The sequence below is a fragment of the Bos grunniens genome, chromosome 19, assembly GCF_055505025.1.
Source record: "Bos grunniens cultivar Pamir isolate PY7600 chromosome 19, Bosgru_T2T1.0, whole genome shotgun sequence".
Lineage (NCBI taxonomy): Eukaryota > Metazoa > Chordata > Mammalia > Artiodactyla > Bovidae > Bos > Bos grunniens.
The window spans coordinates 32,739,111-32,757,650 of record NC_141183.1 but is presented as its reverse complement, the minus strand read 5'-3'; the positions used below and the strand labels follow the sequence as shown (position 1 = coordinate 32,757,650).

Here is an 18,540-nt window from a genome sequence, read left to right as displayed (position 1 = left end):
ATAACAATGCTGTTTTTTCACTTCCTGGGCAGAGCGTGGTAGCAATTTGTCGGAGACATGTAGAGTGACACTTGCCTAGGGTGTTACTCCGAACGTCAAGGTGCTTTGCTTTTAAGAAAGTCAAGAGGTGAGCTGGTTTGGAAAGGGAGGATGATGGATTTCTATCATCAACATGTTAGTTTTTAGCTGATCAACATCCAAGGAATATAACAGTAATTTGGAAGCTTTAGTTGGGTCACAGAGCCCTCTTGAATCTGATGGAAGGTATAAATCCATTCCCAAGGAAAATATACATACATCTCTACACAGAAAATTTTGCACACAAATTCAGGGAGTTCACAGAACCCTGAAGTACATTCTAGGAACTCATGAATTTCAGGTTGAAAACTCTTACTCTGGTAATTGGTTCTTGATAAGGAAGTGACACTTGGCAGTTTAATAATTTCTTTATAAACTGGCAACTTGCTCCTTGTGATATAGGATCATATTCCTGCCCAAAGTTTTGGCAGCTAACTAGGTCAGTTAGTTTGTTGAAGTATGAGTTAAGAAACAATTATTTATTATTATGCTTAAAACTATTGATTATTAATTGTGTATTGTAATGCTTCTCCTTAGACCACTGCCGAAAGCATCATCTTGGCAGTTTGTTAAAAAACTGTATTTCCAGGCTCCACTTCTCAAGAGCATCTGATCAGAGAAGGCAATAAATCTGGCTTAATGTGCCCTCTCTATGAGTCTGATGTGTAGCCACATCTCAGAAACCCTGGTTTAGAACGGTGGTCACTACACTTCTTAGATCAAACACTCTTCACCAGTAAAACTATTTTGAGGTTAGACAGCCACTAGTTGTATATGTGTTTATTAGTAAGTAACATACATGTATTATTTTGCCTACATATTCTATATAATAAAACATGTGAATATAACAGTCAAGAAAGACAGATATAAGAATGAAGAAGTAATATTTCAAAATATTTATTTTACTTATTGAATAAAGTTCCCATTTAAAATGAGATTTGATAGGCCTCATTATGTGAGCAAATCTTGGTTTAATACTCTAGTTACACAGAGATTTTTTGCAGGTCTGGTTCTAACTTTAGTTAGTTGTGTTTTTTTTTTCCCCCAGAACTTAGTTTTAATGGTTTTCATAAATGAAATAAAGAAACGTTACAAACCTTCCAAATAGAAAAAGTACATCATTGGCAGAACATGTTCATTTTTCAATGCCATCTGCTAACTAAGCAATTTTTGATGAAATGTGGCTACTAAGCAACTCCGTAAAGTACCTGGTAAGATACTGTATGACGTTACACATCACTGAAAATCACCTTCGTGCTCTGGATAGGATTTCAACCACACAGCCTGAATTTCACTGAATGCCAGGGTCTCGACGTCATCAAGAGTCTCTGTAACGTCAATCTATCTTTTGTTGATGCCAGGAAAAGAACTCCTGCCTTTAGGTACAGATCTGGAAAGCTTCTGAACTGTATAGATTATTTTTTTGTGGGTCTTTTCAATTTTATTGAAATATAGTTGATTTACAACATTGTGTTAATTTCTGCTGTACAGCAAAGTGGTTGCTATACATACACATACATTCTTTCTCATATTCTTTTCCATTCTGGTTTATCACAGGATGTTGGACATAGTGCCTTGTGCTGTAACAGTAGGACTTTGTTAATCCATCCGATATATACTAGTGGGCATCTGCTAATCCCAGACTCCCAATCCATCCCTCCCCAACCTTCCTCCCCCTTGGCAACCACAGGTTTGTTCCCTATGTCTGGGAGTCTATTTCTGTTTCATAGATGTGTTGATTTGTGCTGGATTTTAGATTCCGCATGTTAGTGATAGCATGAGGTATTTGTTCTCTTTCTGACTTAGTTTGCTTGTATGATGCAGAGATGATTCTTTATCCCATTAACTGACCAGGGGCCCTTTAAAGCTTGGAAGGTTCTAGCTGGTTAGCAATTTTGGAGAGATTGACCAAGAGGCCTCAGACCCCCTCAAACATTCTACCATCCAGAACTCTCCTTCTTTGGTCTTTTAGGTGCCTCACCTTAACCCTCGTTACTGACTTCCACTTTCCACATGGTCACTTCTGACCCCGATGGGCCTCCTTCAGTTCAGGTTGCTTGATCCCTTGATGAGCTGATGACCCTGCCAGCTTTGGACAGCCAGTCCCTGCCCTTGTTGAATCTGTGACATTTCACTCTTCTTGATGGCCAGGGTTCCTGAAAACACATCATCATGGAGCAGTGAGAGGCCCATCTGTCCCTGCTGTTGGATGCGAGGGAGGCTGGACCACTGCCCAAGCCAAGCTTCTGTCTGCACTGGGGTTTTCAGATTGAACTTTCCTGTCTCTAACGGAAGCTTCCAGGAGCATGTGGTGACTCTTGAAGGGCTTGAGATCAATAAAAGAAGCAAGCGATTCTTCCTCTAGGGAGCCAGCAAGATGGATGAGTCATCTGTCACTGCTAATTAGAATGAGGGGTCTGAACATCAGGGAACACACGGAGAGAAAAGGGTTGGGATGAACCAGACATTGGGGTTTAAAAGAAAACACACAAAAAGCTACTTTCCAGAGTGCAGTCTATTCATGATGTGGTGTTAGGAGAACACACAGAAAATTAATTGGCAGTAGTAGTCTATTTTAGGAAGACTTGGAGGGCCATTAAAGAGAGATTCAGGCTGCCCATGGAGAGGTGCAAAAGAAGTAGCACATAACCAAAGGCATAGAGCATAACCTCATCTTGGAAGAAGTGTGGTCACCAAGAATCAGGCGTAGAGTGTATTCATTAAAGCTTGCATGATTTTACCCATGATCCCTTCTTGCCTCTTATGCTGCTATGGATCCTCCAAACCAGGAGCTGGAAGCATGTATTTCATTTGGCCAGCACAAGTTTTGAAATTCTCATTTTGAATACAAATGCCTTTTACATTCTTTTTTTACTCTAAGTGACATCATTTGGAGCTGATGAAGCAATGATGTGGGTCCCCCCGAGGTCCCTGGAGCATCCTGTCCATCACCAGATGCTATCCATCTCTGTGTCGTCATACACTGCTGAGCTTTTAAGATCATGTCTCCTTGATCCAGCATGCCTGGGAGGGAAAGAAACAAGAAGTCCTTTAATTTTGCTTCCTGAAAACAACCGAACTATACCAAACTGTCTAAAAATAGATTCTTGAATTCTAACACACAGACTCATGAGATGGTAGGGAAAAAAGACTTGCTAAAATATGGTTTATATATGTAACATCAGGAGAGAGTAGTTTGTTGTTGTTCACTTGTTGTGCCCAACTCTTTGAGACCCTATGGACTGCAGCACGCCAGGTTCTTCTGTCCTCCGCTATTTCCTGGAGTTTGCTCAAATTCATGTCCATTGAGTTGGTGATACTAAGCATCTAACCATCTCATCCTCTGTTGTCCCCTTCTCCTTTGGCCTTCAGTCTTTCTCAGCATCGGGGTCTTTTCAGTGAGTCGGCTCTTCACATCAGGTGGCCAAAGTATTGGAGCTCTAGCTTCAGTGTCAGTCCTTCCAACGAACATTCAGGGTTGATTCCCTTTAGGATTGAAATGATTGAAAGACTATTCCCTTTTATTTGACTGCACTTGTGGCTTGGATTTAATAAGGCATAAAACACCAAAAACAGTGTGAGAGCTCTAGAGTAGTACCTGTCAAGAATAGGTTACAATCACCAGAGAGAAATGGGAGGGTGGCTTAACAAAACCTTTTTTTCAGACTTGAAGTGAACCAATAAAGACTGTTAAGTAGAGATGTTCTATCAAAAATTTTACTCTATTGATCTAGTAAGAAATGTTCACTGGATAAATTCTTACAGGATTTATCATCTGTGTACCTTGAAATTCATTGCTATTCAAGTAGCATCTGAGCAGAGAACAGAAACTTGGTACCTTTGTTTTCTGTTCAACAGGGTGAAAAAAAGAAACATTCTGTGTAAGTAAAATAGAACATGTAAGGAAAAAGACATGTCTCTATAAGACAGACTTTTCAGACTTAATTTGTTTCTGATTAATTTTTAAATGAAGCTGCTTACAAGAATATAAACATACAGTAATATTTTGTTACTTATAAAAGAATGCTTATTACAATAACAAAAGGACAGCTATCATTCTCAATTTAGCTACATATTACTTTTCATTTAGATATTACATTCATAATATTCACAATTCATAAGCTACCAAAGGTTTATTATCAGTAGACTTTCTCCAAATCCTGTTGCCCAGCAACTTACATGGAGAAAGGAAAGATGAATAAAACAGATAAGAAGTGTTAAAATTCTAGTTCTTTATGAAATTTTAGCTCTTTATAACACATTTTGATGCAGTATTATGTGAAAGTCTTACAACTCAAAATTGATATTGGAATGTACCTATGTTTTATGATCTATCAGCGGCCATCTTTATCTAAGAGCTAAGACAAGATCAGGGAGAGAATGATTTTCAATAAATGAACTTCAATAAATGAGTTCAGGTAAAGGCAACCTTTCTTCAAACTAATGGGAGCTTGTGTCTATATGTACATGCTGCTGCTGCTGCTGCTAAGTCACTTCAGTCGTGTCTGACTCTGTGCGACCCCATAGACGGCAGCCCACCAGGCTCCGCTGTCCCTGGGATTCTCCAGGCAAGAACACTGGAGTGGGTTGCCATTTCCTTCTCCAATGCATGAAAGTGAAAGTGAAGTCGCTCAGTCGTGTTCGACTCTTTGCAACCCCATGGACTGCAGCCTACCAGGCTCCTCCATCCATGGGATTTTCCAGGCAAGAGTACTGGAGTGGGGTGCCATTGCCTTCCCCGCTATAGGTACATGGGGCCTTTTTGTTTGTCCATTCTGTATATACTAGTTTGCACCTGCTAATTGATTGCTCCCTCACCCTCTTTCCACTTTGGTAACCATAAATGTTTATGTCTGTGAGTCTATTTCTGTCTTGTAAATAAGTTTATTTGTATCAGTTTATATTCCACAATATACTTACTCTTTTAATTCAACTTTCTTGAATGAATTTCCTAGTTTGAATGTTTTCCTCTAGGTTTATTTGTCACATATTTTTCTTATTCAAGTTCATTAAACTGTATGAGGTCAATGTTTTTCTTAAGTTTCTATTAGAGAAATATGTATAATCGGAAAAGGGGGCTAGTAATGCTTTACATACGACTGTAAGTATTATCAGTGGTGCACAGCAAAGAACAGGGGAGAGATGCTTGTGGTACTTATCGGGGTGGGGGGATGAGAAGTCCTCCAAGCCATTTCTTGGTACCATTCCAAGACCCAAGGAATTGCAAGTGAAAAAAATGAGATAACATACACAGCAGTGACATTTAGACCACAGGGACTGGTTGTGAAACCTACTGGCAGGTACTGGAATACAGTGTTAGAAAATTACTCAAATAGAACTGTTTGGTGTCAGTAACCCTTCATCTGGAGTCTGATGATGACATTTGGATTGTGTGCCAGGAAACTAGGAGGCTGTTGATGCCTTTCCCATGTATGTTAAAGAGGCCAAGTCAATGGAAATGCAAAATTAGCGCAAGGGTGGAGGTGGGACGGGATCCCTATTTTTTTTTTCCCATTAGCATTTTTTGCTAATCGTTGGCAAGTTTTGTTGATGTTTTGAAAGATGAATTTCATTTGATTTTTGATACGAACCTCTCGAGTACTAAAATATAAACCTCAAAGAAAAGAAAGCCATCTTCGAATCTGTACCCCCAAGAAGAGAGTTTAGGGAGCTTCAGCGTGTCCTCTTCTCTGCCCTTTGTTGCTTCTCTTCCCATCAGCACCATGCCAAGGATGCCAATAGAGTATTTAGCCTTCACTCTGGGCTAAACAGCCTGGATGGGGGACTTTCCATCTAGCTTCTGATTAGGATTTCCCAGGACTTACGAGAGCAAGCTGGTATACTGATTCCCAGATGGGAATTTGGCAGTGTTTATAGTGACCTGGAATTGGAGATACTGCTCCGTCTGCCAGGCCCTTGGAGGAGAGTTCTGGAGGGCTGGAAATGTGAGGCTCTCCACTTAGGCACACCCACCTGCTCTCACCTTCTATTTGCCTTCACTTAACTTTCCCTACAGAGAAGGCAATGGCACCCCACTCCAGTACTCTTGCCTGGAAAATCCCATGGACCGAGGAACCTGGTAGGCTGTAGTCCATGGAGTCCCGAAGAGTCGGACACCACTGAGAGACTTCACTTTCACTTTTCACTTTCATGCATTGGAGAAGGAAATGGCAACCCACTCCAGTGTTCTTGCCTGGAGAATCCCAGGGACGGGGGAGCCTGGTGGGCTGCTGTCTATGGGGTCGCACAGAGTTGGACACGACTGAGGTGACTTAGCAGCAGCAGCAGCAACTTTCCCTATGCCCTATCTCTGGGGTTTCCCAGGTGGCTCGGTGGTAAAGAATCTGCCTGCCAGTGCAGGAGACGAAGGTTCAATCCCAGAGTCAGGAAGATCCCCTGGAGGAGGAAATAGCAATCCATTCCAATATTCTTGCCTGGGGAATCCTATTGATAGGGAAGCCTGGCAGGCTACAGTCCATGATGTCGCAGAGTTGGAGACAACTGGATAACTAAACCACAAGCCCTATCTGTACCCACTGTGTGCAATCAAGATGATGGCTGAGGGTGGTTTTCAGAGCAAGAAGGCAGGTTTCTGTTGATGGGGGACGGATTACCAATATGCTAGGAGGAAGTTCCAGCACAGATAAGGTCTGCTGGAAGGATGTCCTGGTACAGATTGCTCAATACTTCCAAAGGGCAGGAATCATCTGGCTCCATGGTTCAGATTACCTGGTATGTTGTATAGCTGGTCATTCTATGTATAGGCAAGACATACCTCTGCCCAGAGATCCATACCTTACCATCCCAATTACATTTCTGTTGGTCCACAAGCCCCTAGTCTCATAAGGGACTTTTTCTTTCTTTCTTTTTAGCTGCTACCTTCCTAAAATCAGTCTGTGCCAAGCATTGGAAGAAACCTGATTTTGTTCTATGAGGTTACCATCTTATATAATTCATATATAAATTACATATTTCTATAGCTGGTCTTATAAGGTGTAGAGGACGTGAGGGAGAGAACCCAGTGTGTATTTAGGGGAACGTGGTGATGTGTGAGCTCAGTTGCTCAGTTGTACCTGACTCTGCGACCCTGTGGACTTGAGCCCGCCAGACTCCTCTGTCCATGGGATTTTCCAGCAAAGAATCCTGGAGTAGGTTGCCATTTCCTCCTCCAGGCGATCTTCCCAAGCCAGGAACTGACCTCTTGTCTCTTGTGTCTCCTGCATTGACAGGCAGATTCTTTACCACTGAGCCACCTGGGAAGCCAGATGGTGATACAGATGATGAGGTGGTGCTAGTGATAAAGAACCTGCCTGCCAGTGCAGCAGACTTGAGAGACATGGGTTCCATCTCTGGGTCGGGAAGATCTCCTGGAGAAGGAAATGGCAACCCACTCCAGTATTCTTGCCTGGGAAATCCCATGGACAGAGGAGCCTGGCAGACTACAGTCCTTGGGATCACAAAGAATCAGACAGGATTGAGCGCACACACACATTTTGGGAGGTCAGGAAACTTGGGTGCTGAAGGTACTGCTTTCAAATTTAATGTGCATGCAGATCACCTGGGGATATTATTAAAATATAGATTGTGATTTGATCTTGGGGTGGGTCCATTGGTAGTACTTTCAGTAGCATTCTCTAGGATCTTCCTTGGCAGTGTAGAGGGTTGGGGTGACAGGCAGGGTCTAACAGGAGCTCCATAGCTCAAGTCAACTCCCCTCTGGAAGTGCCATGTCAGAGACTGGACAAGAAGCACGACCTCCGTGACCCGGTTTCAGTTTTAAGATACTGATTTTAAATTCTGAGATTTCAACAACAGGCTTCTTGAACTTTCGGGGTCACAAACCTCTATGGGAATGATAAAAACTATGTACCCTTTTATCCCCCAGATGCACACACTCTCAGACCGCTGTAGGCCCCTCAGCGGGCCAGCAGCCCCTGATCAGGACCTCTGCCGGTCTCTTGGGCCGGGCACTGGCGACCTGAGCGGCTCTGCGGTTCGGCATCTGGTGCGGCTCGGCGTCAGGCGCGGGCGGAGGCGTGCCAGGGGGCGTGCCCGGAGGCGGGGCCAAGGCGGCGCTGGCCACGCCCCTCGGCCGTGCGAGAGGCCGAGCTTGCTGCATTGCAGCCGCCGCGGCGCCGCTCGGCTCCTCACTCCCAACAATGGCGGCTCCGAGCCCCAGCGGCGGCGGCGGCGGCGGCGGCTCCGGGGGCGGCAGCGGCACCCCGGGCCCCGCGGGGTCCCCGGCGCCCGGCCACCCGGCCGTCAGCAGCATGCAGGGTAAGGAAGGCGGCGGCGCCGAGACCCCGGCCCCTCCGGCTCTGCCGTCCGCGTCGTCGCGGCCTGTCTCCGCGCTGCGGACGCCCCCGGACCCGGCTGAGGAAGCGGTCGCGCCGCCCGCGCCGGCCAGCCTCCCTCCTCCCCGGCCTTCCCGGGCTCGGCCTGGTTCCCGGCGGCGGGCCGCGGCCTCCACCCGCGCCCGCGCGGCCCGGGGCTCCCCCCTCCGCCGGCCGCCGGGCCCACCTAGAGTCCGACCCGCCCCCGCGGCCGCCCCGCCGCGGCCCCGCTTACCTGGCGCGCCCCGCCCGCCTTTCCGGGAACGCGCGGCCGGGCGGCGGCTGGAGGCGCCCGGGCCTGGCCTGCGGTCCCGGCCGCTGAGGGCGGCGGCGGCGCCCCGGCCCTCTCCCCGCCGCCGTGGGGCCCGCGCAGGGCCATCTTGGTCCCGCGGGCGCCGCCGAGCCCGGCAGGCGCGCTGACCTTTGCGCTTCGCGCGGGCCCTCTGGACCCTCGGTTTGCAAACTTTTGCAGGGTTTCCGCGCGCCGGGCTGGGCGGGGGGTGACTCCGGCCTGTGCCACCTGTGAGAGGTAACGAGACAGCCCTTGGCCCGGGAGCGGCGATTTGTTTCGGGCCGGGGGTTTCTGTGCTAGCGTTGCATGCGGACCAAATAAAACTGGGAATTGGGTTTAAAGGGGGAGATCCGGGACCTCGAAAGGCTGGGGTCAAGAGTGGGTCTGCGTGGGGACTGCGCACCTGGAGCTGCCCTCCTCATCAGTGACTTGCCCCACCGGCGGTGGAACGCCTGTGAGCTCTCTGTAGCCCTTGACTGGCGGTGTTGTTAAAAGATACTAGGCCCCAGCCCATCAGGGACCGTTTCCTTGAGTTTACTGGGGAATTTTGAGCAGTCACATTATTTTCAAAAATAGGGAATCTCGGAAATCTCCTGACAACTTTCGCAAACTACTTGCCTTCTTCAATAGCTAACAGAATCAGCGGGGTTACCCTTCATGGTCAGTGTGGCCATGGTTACTCTTTGATGAACATTTACCTAAAGGGCTCTAAGATCTGTCTTAGGCCGTGTGTCTAGTTAGCTTTGATATTTATTGAGTCTTTCGGGTTTATGCGAGTGTGCTTCAGGAAGCGGAGACGGGGATTTTTGTCATTTTTACCTCCCTGTCCCCCTCCACCTGGGATATGGGTAAGGAACAGAGAGGACACTTTCTGTGCAGGTCCTCAGATGATTAATTGGAATTGAATTAGTTCCTGGATGCCACTGTGTTGTACAGTATACAGATGAATACAGGATGCATTTCCTGATCTTTCCATTGGTGGTGGTGAAATGAAACAGTAAAATGACAACTTAAGATTGTATTGCATATCCAAAACGAGTGACTTAATGAGCTTATAAATATGCAAGTTTGGGGGGTGCTGAGGGTAGGGAGGCTGATAGTTTGAAAAGCTGTAGACATTTATTTTCCAAAAAATATTAATTGAGCATCTGTTTAGTGCCAGGCATAGTGCTCCAGCTCATAGTGCTCTTTATAGGAAAGAGTGAATCAGAAAGCCTCATTCTTGATGGAGCTTATTCTTCAGGTAGGATTGGGGAGGGAAGACTGTGCAGATAAATAAGAAAAATTGCTAATTGAGAAAAGGGTAATGAAAGTAACAGGCTGGGGTAGAATTTGATTGGGGAGGGGGCAGTCTGCTTTGATAAGGTGGTCTTAGAGGACCTGTCTGGTAAGATGATTCTTGTGATGAAGAGGGTTCTAGGCAAAGGGAACCATACATGTGAAGATTCCAAAGAGTGGAAAAGAGCCTGAAGTATTCTAGGAACTCAGAGAAAGGCGTCATGGTTAGGGGTTACTCTGATGCTCTCCATTCTCCTCCTCCCAGCCCCTGGGTTTTTATACTCAGTCAGCTGACCTTTCTAATATGCAGTTTTGTTGTTGTTTAGTCATTCAGTTGTGTCTGACTCTTTGCAACCCCATGAACTGTAGCCGGCCAGGCTTCTCTGTCCATGGGATTTCCCATGCAAGATCCTGGAGTGGGTTGCCATTTTCCTTCTCCAGGGGATCTTCCCAACCCAGGGATTGAACCCGAGTCTCCTGCAGTGCAAGCAGATTCTTTACTGCTGAGCCACTGGGGAAGCCCCTAGTAAGCAGAACCCAGTTTAAAAGGGAGAGGGAGGACTTTAAGACTTCTCTTTGAACTCCTGATGAATTTTCTTTTGTCACTGCTGTGTGTAGCCTTGATTGATTCAGGAACCTGTTGGTTATATCTTCTTGAACCAATCTCGATTACTCAGAATGAAGAGAAGCACTTGAAGCTCTCAGGATGTTCTCGTGCAACCCGGGTTACAAACCATGGGCTTAAGCAGCTGGGTAGGATCTTCATTTATCTTGTGATGTTAGAGCCTCACCTTCCCTCCTTCACCTACCAGATCTTTGGCTTTAGGTCAAACTTGTGATCCTTGGTTGTTTGGTAAATGCCACTCCCTTCCCCTCCCACCCCCAAACATGGTCAGTTGCCACCCCAAAGTACTGTCTCTCTGGAGTTGTTAATGACTGTGCTCATTCCAGTAATGGGGTTCAGTTGAGGGGCCACATGGAATATACATCATCTAACAGACGTCGCGGTCGATCTGTGTGATGAGCATTGTGCTGGACACTGGATCACTCTGCACACTTTTTTATGGTCTGAGGTTTGTGACCCAGGAGTGGTCTCAGTTGAGAATTACTGTTTTTTAATATAATACTTGAGTTAAGCCAGAGCTCTGGAGTCCTGGATTTGAATCTCTTCATCAGGATTTACGAATTCTGTGATCTTGGGCAAGATACTTAACCTTTCCAAGTGTCAGTCTCTCCATTGGAAAGTAGGAATACAGATTACTTCACAGGAACTTCTAGAATGCAGATACAGCGTGGGCCTGACATACTGTTAAGTATGTGATCAATACATATTAGGCATATCAATGATATTAGGCATTATCATTGTTAATAGCAACAATGCTCTTACTTATTATGGTCTAATTAATTGTCTCTTTCATTATTAGCAGATGAGTTCCTAACCCCTCATCGTGGAGTTTCTTTAGCTTCATTATCATTGGGTTCTACCCTTTTCTGTGAACTGTTTATTTCCATTTTTCATTATTGAGCATTTCTGTTTAGAATGTTCTCGATGAGTATTCTTCCTGAGTTCAGGTAACTGCTCTGCCATGTACAAGCTCTGTGACCTTGGCAAAATTACTGACCTTTTCTGAACTCATCTGTTTCTCATTTGTTATAGTAGGGATAATACTTACAGGCCTGTTGTGAGAATCACATTATTAGATTAATGCTTATGAAAGTGCTTTGAAAATTATAAAATCTCTACATGTACATAAAGGGCCTTCCCAGGTGGCACTAGTGGTAAAGAACCCGTCTGCCAGTGCAGGAGGCTAAGAGACCCAGGTTCTATCCCTGGGTCGGGAAGATCCCCTGGAAAAGGGCATGACAACCCACTCCAGTATTCTTGCCTGGAGAATCCCATGGACAGAGGAGGCTGGTGGCCCATAGGGTCGTAAAGAGCTGGACACGATTGAAGCGACTTAGCATGCACGCACACATACGTATGTAAGGATTGTTATTAAACATGGTTTGTTAAATGCTTTAGTTAGTAGCCCCTTAAAAATTAATACATTTTAAAAAACGAGAAATTTATTATGGAAAACTTAAAGCAGGGAAAAATAAAACATCTTAAACTTTACTTGGGTAGCTGAGAAATGTCAGTTTTTAAAAATGGTTAGAATAGTTAGAATCTGTAAGTGTGTGTGAAAAACAGAGACATCTGTAAAGTACTTGTTACAGGAAATGGTTATAAATTATATGTTATAGGTGCCTCTGATTCTGTTAATGTGCTTATCTAGGCAATTTTTCTTTTTTTGAGTCTCTTATAACATGTATTACATGTATAACATATATGTTTGTATAACAGAAAACTTATAGACTAGCCCATTCCTTACCCATTTACCCTCAGCTGAACATTTTACAAATGTCAATTTAAGTAAAAAGATAACTTGATTCTGCTTTTAAAAAATATACAAAATAACGCACAGCATAGCAACCATAGTTAATAATATTGTATTGCATATTTGAAAGTTGCTTATAGAGTAGATCTTAAAAGTTCTCATCACAGGAAAGTTTTTTTATGTATGATGATGAATGTTAATTTGACTTATTGTGTGGTGATCATTTCTCAATTTGTACAAACATCAAATCTAGTTGTATACTGGAAATTAATAGAACGTTATGTCAATTATACCTCGTTAAAAATTTTACAGAAAGAAAACACAAACACACACACAAAACTTACAAGTGTAATGAAACATATCTGTTGAGGAAAAGTGAAAATTTGAATCAGTATACTTTTTTCTCCCAGTAATATTTGCATATACAAAATTAGTATGAAATGCCCTAATTGTGATTCTATTTGACCGTCTTTCTGTCTTTACCATTTACCAGAGGAGTGTGCCTTAATCCTAATTTAAAAACACTGAATGGTGCACAGGGATAAGGTTCCAGACTTTGGAGTGGCTTGCCTTTCCTAGTGTGTTGGAACACACTTTCTCTCACCGTTTATTTGACATGACCTGAAAAATAAAACTCAGCTCAGGAAATTGGTGCCCCCTCAAAGCACGTGATGTGTTTCTCTATGTTCCTTAAAAAGGAGAGTAACCCTAGTATTAAATTTAAGAAAGTAGAAAAACATAATGCTCTCAAGATACTTATTTTCTCACGTTTTCCTTAATGTCCCTTATCAGACTGTATATTGACACTTGTTTAAAGTGATGTATTAGAGAACCCTGTATTTTAAGTCATATTTCTTTTTTTGTAAATTTCTCTTTTCCTGTTCTGTTTCTGTTACCTGATTTGAGAAGCTTGAATTGACTTGGGCCCATAGAGTTTTTCTTATTTTTAGGGGTCTGGAAATCAGATCAACTCCGTTGCACATAATTCAGATGGAGATCTGGACAGCCCACGTGATACAATCTGAGGAAGTATAATTCAGATTTAAAGTTAAGAAGGAAAACTAATAGTTATCACAGCTCTTTTTCCACCGTCTTTACTTAAGTTGATGCTCATAAGCTCTCTTTAAGGGTAGATGGGCATGGTCCCCTTTCTTAGATAAGGGAACAGACATTTAAACTGAGGGATTTGCCCTGGTGAAAGTGGGTTTTAATCGACCTGGCGACAGGCAGCCTTTGTTCTTCTTTCCTAGGCTTCCTAGCATGAGGTGAGATGGTATTTCAGCGCTTAGTTATAAAATCGGAGTCAGTGAGGTAGTCACCAGCCACAGGGAGGAAAGGAACTGGGCATGTGGGGACTGACAAGATCCTGAATGTTAATTGTGAGTGACTAGTTCTGAATGATGCAGATAACCTGGAGTTACTCTATTAAGGTGGGTTCCTTTGCAGTTTGAGAGAGGTGAAGTCAGGAAAACTCAAGGAAGTAACCCAGCAGGAAATCTGTGGAACTCTGTCTAAGTACATTGAAAATACAAGGTCTGGATAGGCTTAGATAGGTGCTTAGATGTTAGAGCCGCCATGGTGTACTGTGAGTGACTTTACAGTTGAAGGCATGCGCCAGAATTCTGAGGTTGGAGTTGTAAGGAGACCCACTGCTGGCGTCTTCCACTGTGTAGAAGGAGGGTTTGGGCGCTTGGTCTGTGGCCTGACCCAGGAAGCAGGCAGCTGTGATTTTCTTTATGTCAGGTTGGCTTCGTACTGTAGTCATCATCCCTTTTCAGCATTTCTAGAATCCAGGGTGTCCGGAAACCATAAGGTGCTCCTGAGGAGGTGGGCAACTACTTAGACCCCTGCCCACCCCCCACCCCATTGTACCCCCGCCCAGATGAAGAGAAGGGGGATGGTTGCTGTGCCCCACGAGGGCCATTTGACAAGCAGCTTTACATGTGGGCATGCTGCTTCAAATTCTGAGATCTCTTGATGTTATTGTTAATCGTATATATAAATGAGGAAACTGGGCTCAAGTGAGATGACTTGTTTGAGTTTCACAGTTGGAACTAGAACCTGGGTGTGACATTCTTCATTTTGTTTTCTACTTTCTTAAACACCGTTATGCCTTTGGTTTTAATGTACACTCACACACATCCTAAGCAGCCTTTTAAAGTGTTGCAGACAAGCTCACTTTATCTGGTAAGTACAGTAAATTGTAGGTTTCCAGTTATGGCCAGTTAAGGGCTTCTCAGGATTGGGGCTAGAGGTTGAGAATGAGGGGAACATGCGGGAGAAGCCTGCTGAGAAAAAGGAGAGGAAACCCCCTCCTCCACCTTTATTTCTTTTGTGGGCTTGCTAGCATCCTGCCCTGTGTAACTCTGTGTTTTATCATTGGATGTCTGAGATTTGGTGAAAAGAAACTTGGTTGGGGCCAGATAAAATGAAAAAGACTCAGATTTGAAGCAGGAGATCAAGTAAAACTAAGGCCCCGGGTACAGATACTAAGTGAAAGAGTGCAGCACCTAAGATTTTGAAAATTTAACCTGTTACTAGCAGTGGGTTCAGCTGCTATGCACTACTCTCGGAGATGCAGGGCTCAGAGTATGTGCATGGAAAGACAGAATTTAGACGTAATTTGTGAGCAAGTGAGACCTCAAAAATTGAATATATGTGAATGAATATTAATGGGATAATTACAACAATCACAAATTTGCTTAAGTTGAGGATATTGGAAGTTTTCCTCCCCATTTCTTTCTCACCATCTTTCTCTTCTTTTACAAGGTTGGTGGTGGCTCCCTTGGCCCCGCCCTGCCCTTTGAACATTATAAACTTTCCCTCATCTGTACTGTACTGTTAGCACCAGTTCTCTGACCTTGGTGGGTTCTTCTCCTTATTTATATAATCTTTCTCTATATAGGTTCTCTCTCTCTACATATGTGTGTGTGTGTGTAAGTGTTGTATATGTATACACGTATGTGTGTATGTGTAGTCTTAGAGGTCTAGAAAGATGTACTAATAACTTTTTATCTGACTTCATCGGTAAGATGGCATGGAATTTCAAGGAAAAGGCAAGTCGTTCTGTTCCAGTTTCTCTAGCCCATGCTTGCCCATGAACCCCAGGTCAGTTAGCAGATCTTTTCTGAATGAAGAATAATGCAGACAGGGAAGTAGGTATGAGTCCTTAGAGTCTGTTCACCTGGTCACTTAATCCATAACTAGGTTAGTCTGTCCCCACTCCAGTACTCTTGCCTGGAAAATCCCATGGATGGGGGAGCCTTGTGGGCTGCAGTCCATGGGGTTGCGAAGAGTCGGACACGACTGAGCGACTTCACTTGCACTTTTCACTTTCATGCATTGGAGAAGGAAATGGCAACCCACTCCGGTGTTCTTGCCTGGAGAATCCCAGGGACGGGGGAGCCTGGTGGGCTGCCGTCTTTGGGGTCGCACAGAGTCGGACACGACTGAAGCGACTTAGCAGCAGCAGCAGCAGGTTAGTCTGTAGTTTTGCTTCGAGAATTCTACCACCTCTGTTTTTAGTTACATGCATGGGTTCTGTACTGATTATAGAACTTCCAAGTTTTGAGAACTTTTTAGTATTTAAAAGGCTTAACTTCTAATGTGTTCGGAGAGTAATTGGTGACATTTCTAACATTCCCAGTTACATATGCCTTAAATTTTTTCCTATTGAAGGCAGTGGCACCCCACTCGAGTACTCTTGCCTGGAGAATCCCATGGATGGAGGAGCCTGGAGGGCTGCAGTCCATGGGGTTGCTGAGGGTTGGACACGACTAAGCGACTTCACTTTCTCTTTTCACTTTCATGCATTGGAGAAGGAAATGGCAACCCACTCCAGTGTTCTTGCCTGGAGAATCCCAGGGACGGGGGAGCCTGGTGGGCTGCCGTCTATGAGGTTGCACAGAGTCAGACACGACTGAAGTGACTTAGCATATAGCATATACTTTTACCCTGTGACTTATTTTTAATACAACCATACAGATCCTTCTCATTCTTCTTCACATACCTTTCAGATTTATTTTTCCTGCTCCTTTCCCCATTCATATTGCTGTTCAGTTCACCTCTTCTCTCCCCTTTTATTTTTGCTACCTAGTAGCAACTACTGACTGTATTTAGAGCTAACAAGAGAATAGTAACTATCAAATTGTTTCAGTGTTTTACCAGCTTCCTCTCCAGTCTGCAGGTGAATTTCCCCCTCCCTCTTCCAGTGGTAAGGGTGGGAGACGGGCCTCTGAGCTCCTCCGTGTTCCTTTTCCACAGTTGCTTCCAGAACGCCAGCTGCCAGCTCCCATTCCTCCTGACTTGTGCCTGGTGGGATGTTGGCTGGCTTTTAGTTGCTTAGGTTCATAACACCCACAGAATCCCTCCCCCCCCCCCAAGAGTGTTTCTAGACTTTTAAGATGTGTGGCGGAGAAGGCAATGACACCCCACTCCAGTGTTCTTGCCTGGAGAATCCCATGGATGGAGGAACCTGGTGGGCTGCAGTCTAAGAGTCGGACATGACTGAGCGACTTTCCTTTCACTTTTCACTTTCATGCATTGGAGAAGGGAATGGCAACCCACTCCAGTGTTGTTGCCTAGAGAATCCCAGGGACGGGGGAGCCTGTTGGGCTTCCGTATATGGGGTTGCACAGAGTTGGACATGACTGAAGCGACTTAGCAGCAGCGGCAGCAGCAAGATGTGTGGGCTTCAGTAGTTATGGCATGCGGCCCTAAAGTACACGGGGCTCAGTAATTATGGTGCATGGGCTTAGTTGCTCTAGAGCATGTGGGGTCTTCCTGGACCAGGGATCAAACCCATGTCTCCTGCATTGGCAGGCCGTCTCCTATCCACTGTGCTATCAGGGAAGTCCTATAACTTAAAATCCTAAGAATTTTGATAGCTGGATAGGAGAGATAATCCTTTTTTTTTTGTCCTGGCTCTTTTTCCTACAAATTTTGATTGAATTTGTATAAATACATTTGAGCAAAACTCATTCTAAATTTGATTTCTCCATTTTGTTCCCCAAAGCAATAAAAAACAGAGGTATAGGTAGACCACCAAGAAAACTGGAAACTCACCCAGTAGACTGAGGGCAGATTAATACATATTCATTTGTATTTTGGAAGGCTTTTGTTTTGAACAGCTCATTTGACGGGGTGCATTTTACAGAATTACATCTATCTATATAAATGTATGTGGGGGGAGTCCCTGGTGGCTCAGAGGTTAAAGCGTCTGCCTGCAATGGGGGAGATTCGGGTTCGATCCCTGAGCTGGGAAGATCCCCTGGAGAAGGAAATGGCAACCCACTCCAGTATTCTTGCCTGGAGAATCCCATGGAGGGAAGAGCCTAGTAGGCTACAATCCATGGGGTCGCAAAGAGTCCGACATGACTGAGCTAACTCACTTTCACTTTCACTTTCAAATGTATGTGGAAGGTATAACCAGACCTAATTGAATTTGGAAATATGTTCATGTGTCTAAGGAGAATTTACAGGTTTTCTTCCTATAGCTCCTATAGTGCCACTTATCATTTCTAGGGACATGGTCTTTTTTCAGGCCTACTTTAGAGAATTTCAGCACCTCTTTAGTAGTTCACTGTCTTATCATTTGATGTTAGCTCATTGGCACAATGTTCTATGCATGTTTAGCTTTTACAGTTTATCGACTACCAAAGCTTTTGAATCAGGGGTAGTAATCAAATAGTTTCGAGTTTGTAATTTGAGTTAATAAAATGTGATATGTTCTGAACTTGTAGATTGAAAAAATCGACAAAACTGTCTTAAAAGTTACTATTAACTTCTAAGGGCTAATAGCTATTCTTTTTATTGAATAGATGCGAAAAGTAAGGGTAAAGACAATGTAACTCTTATAATTTGAACTTGATTTCAGTTCCATATATTTATAAAAGTACATCTACGTCAGAAAGAGCTGAGTTTTTAAAGAAAGCCCATGTGTTACAGTTATCTCTGTGATGGTGGAGGTTATGTGCTTTGAACTGTTCTTGATTGTAATATAAAAATGCAATGTCATGTTCTAATTTTGGTTTGTTTGATTTACAGTAAATGAACTGGAACTTATCTCTTTTACTTTAGGCTTTCAGATAAACTTCTGTGAAAAGGCACAAAGTAAGCTACAAGTTTTATGATATTATGCTACTTACTTTTTTCATACCCATCTTGGTATTGGGAATGTGTC

General features: G+C 44.1%; 1 protein-coding gene and 1 long non-coding RNA gene across 12 annotated transcripts in view; one reads left to right on the top strand and one right to left on the bottom strand.

Moving 5' to 3' along the window:
* Positions 1-953: 953 nt before the first annotated feature.
* LOC147352011 (uncharacterized) lies at positions 954-8,778 on the bottom strand. The gene is made up of 2 exons (XR_015147874.1): positions 8,647-8,778; positions 954-3,102 (listed from the first exon to the last, which is right to left on the bottom strand). It is a non-coding gene; the product is annotated as an uncharacterized LOC147352011 (long non-coding RNA).
* Positions 7,916-18,540, top strand: part of MAP2K4 (mitogen-activated protein kinase kinase 4) — a 78,195-nt gene continuing 67,570 nt past the window's right edge. For 2 of the 11 annotated variants that reach the window (XM_086358820.1, XM_086358817.1), the window contains exons 1-2: positions 8,182-8,355; positions 18,438-18,470. In XM_086358820.1, the coding sequence (XP_086214946.1) occupies positions 8,238-8,355; positions 18,438-18,470 (151 nt within the window). In that variant the 5' untranslated portion in view covers positions 8,182-8,237. Of the gene's footprint in view, positions 8,356-8,780; positions 8,941-18,437; positions 18,471-18,540 lie in introns of those variants that run through there. The other 9 variants (XM_086358816.1, XM_086358815.1, XM_086358821.1 and 6 more) reach the window with 7 other exon arrangements.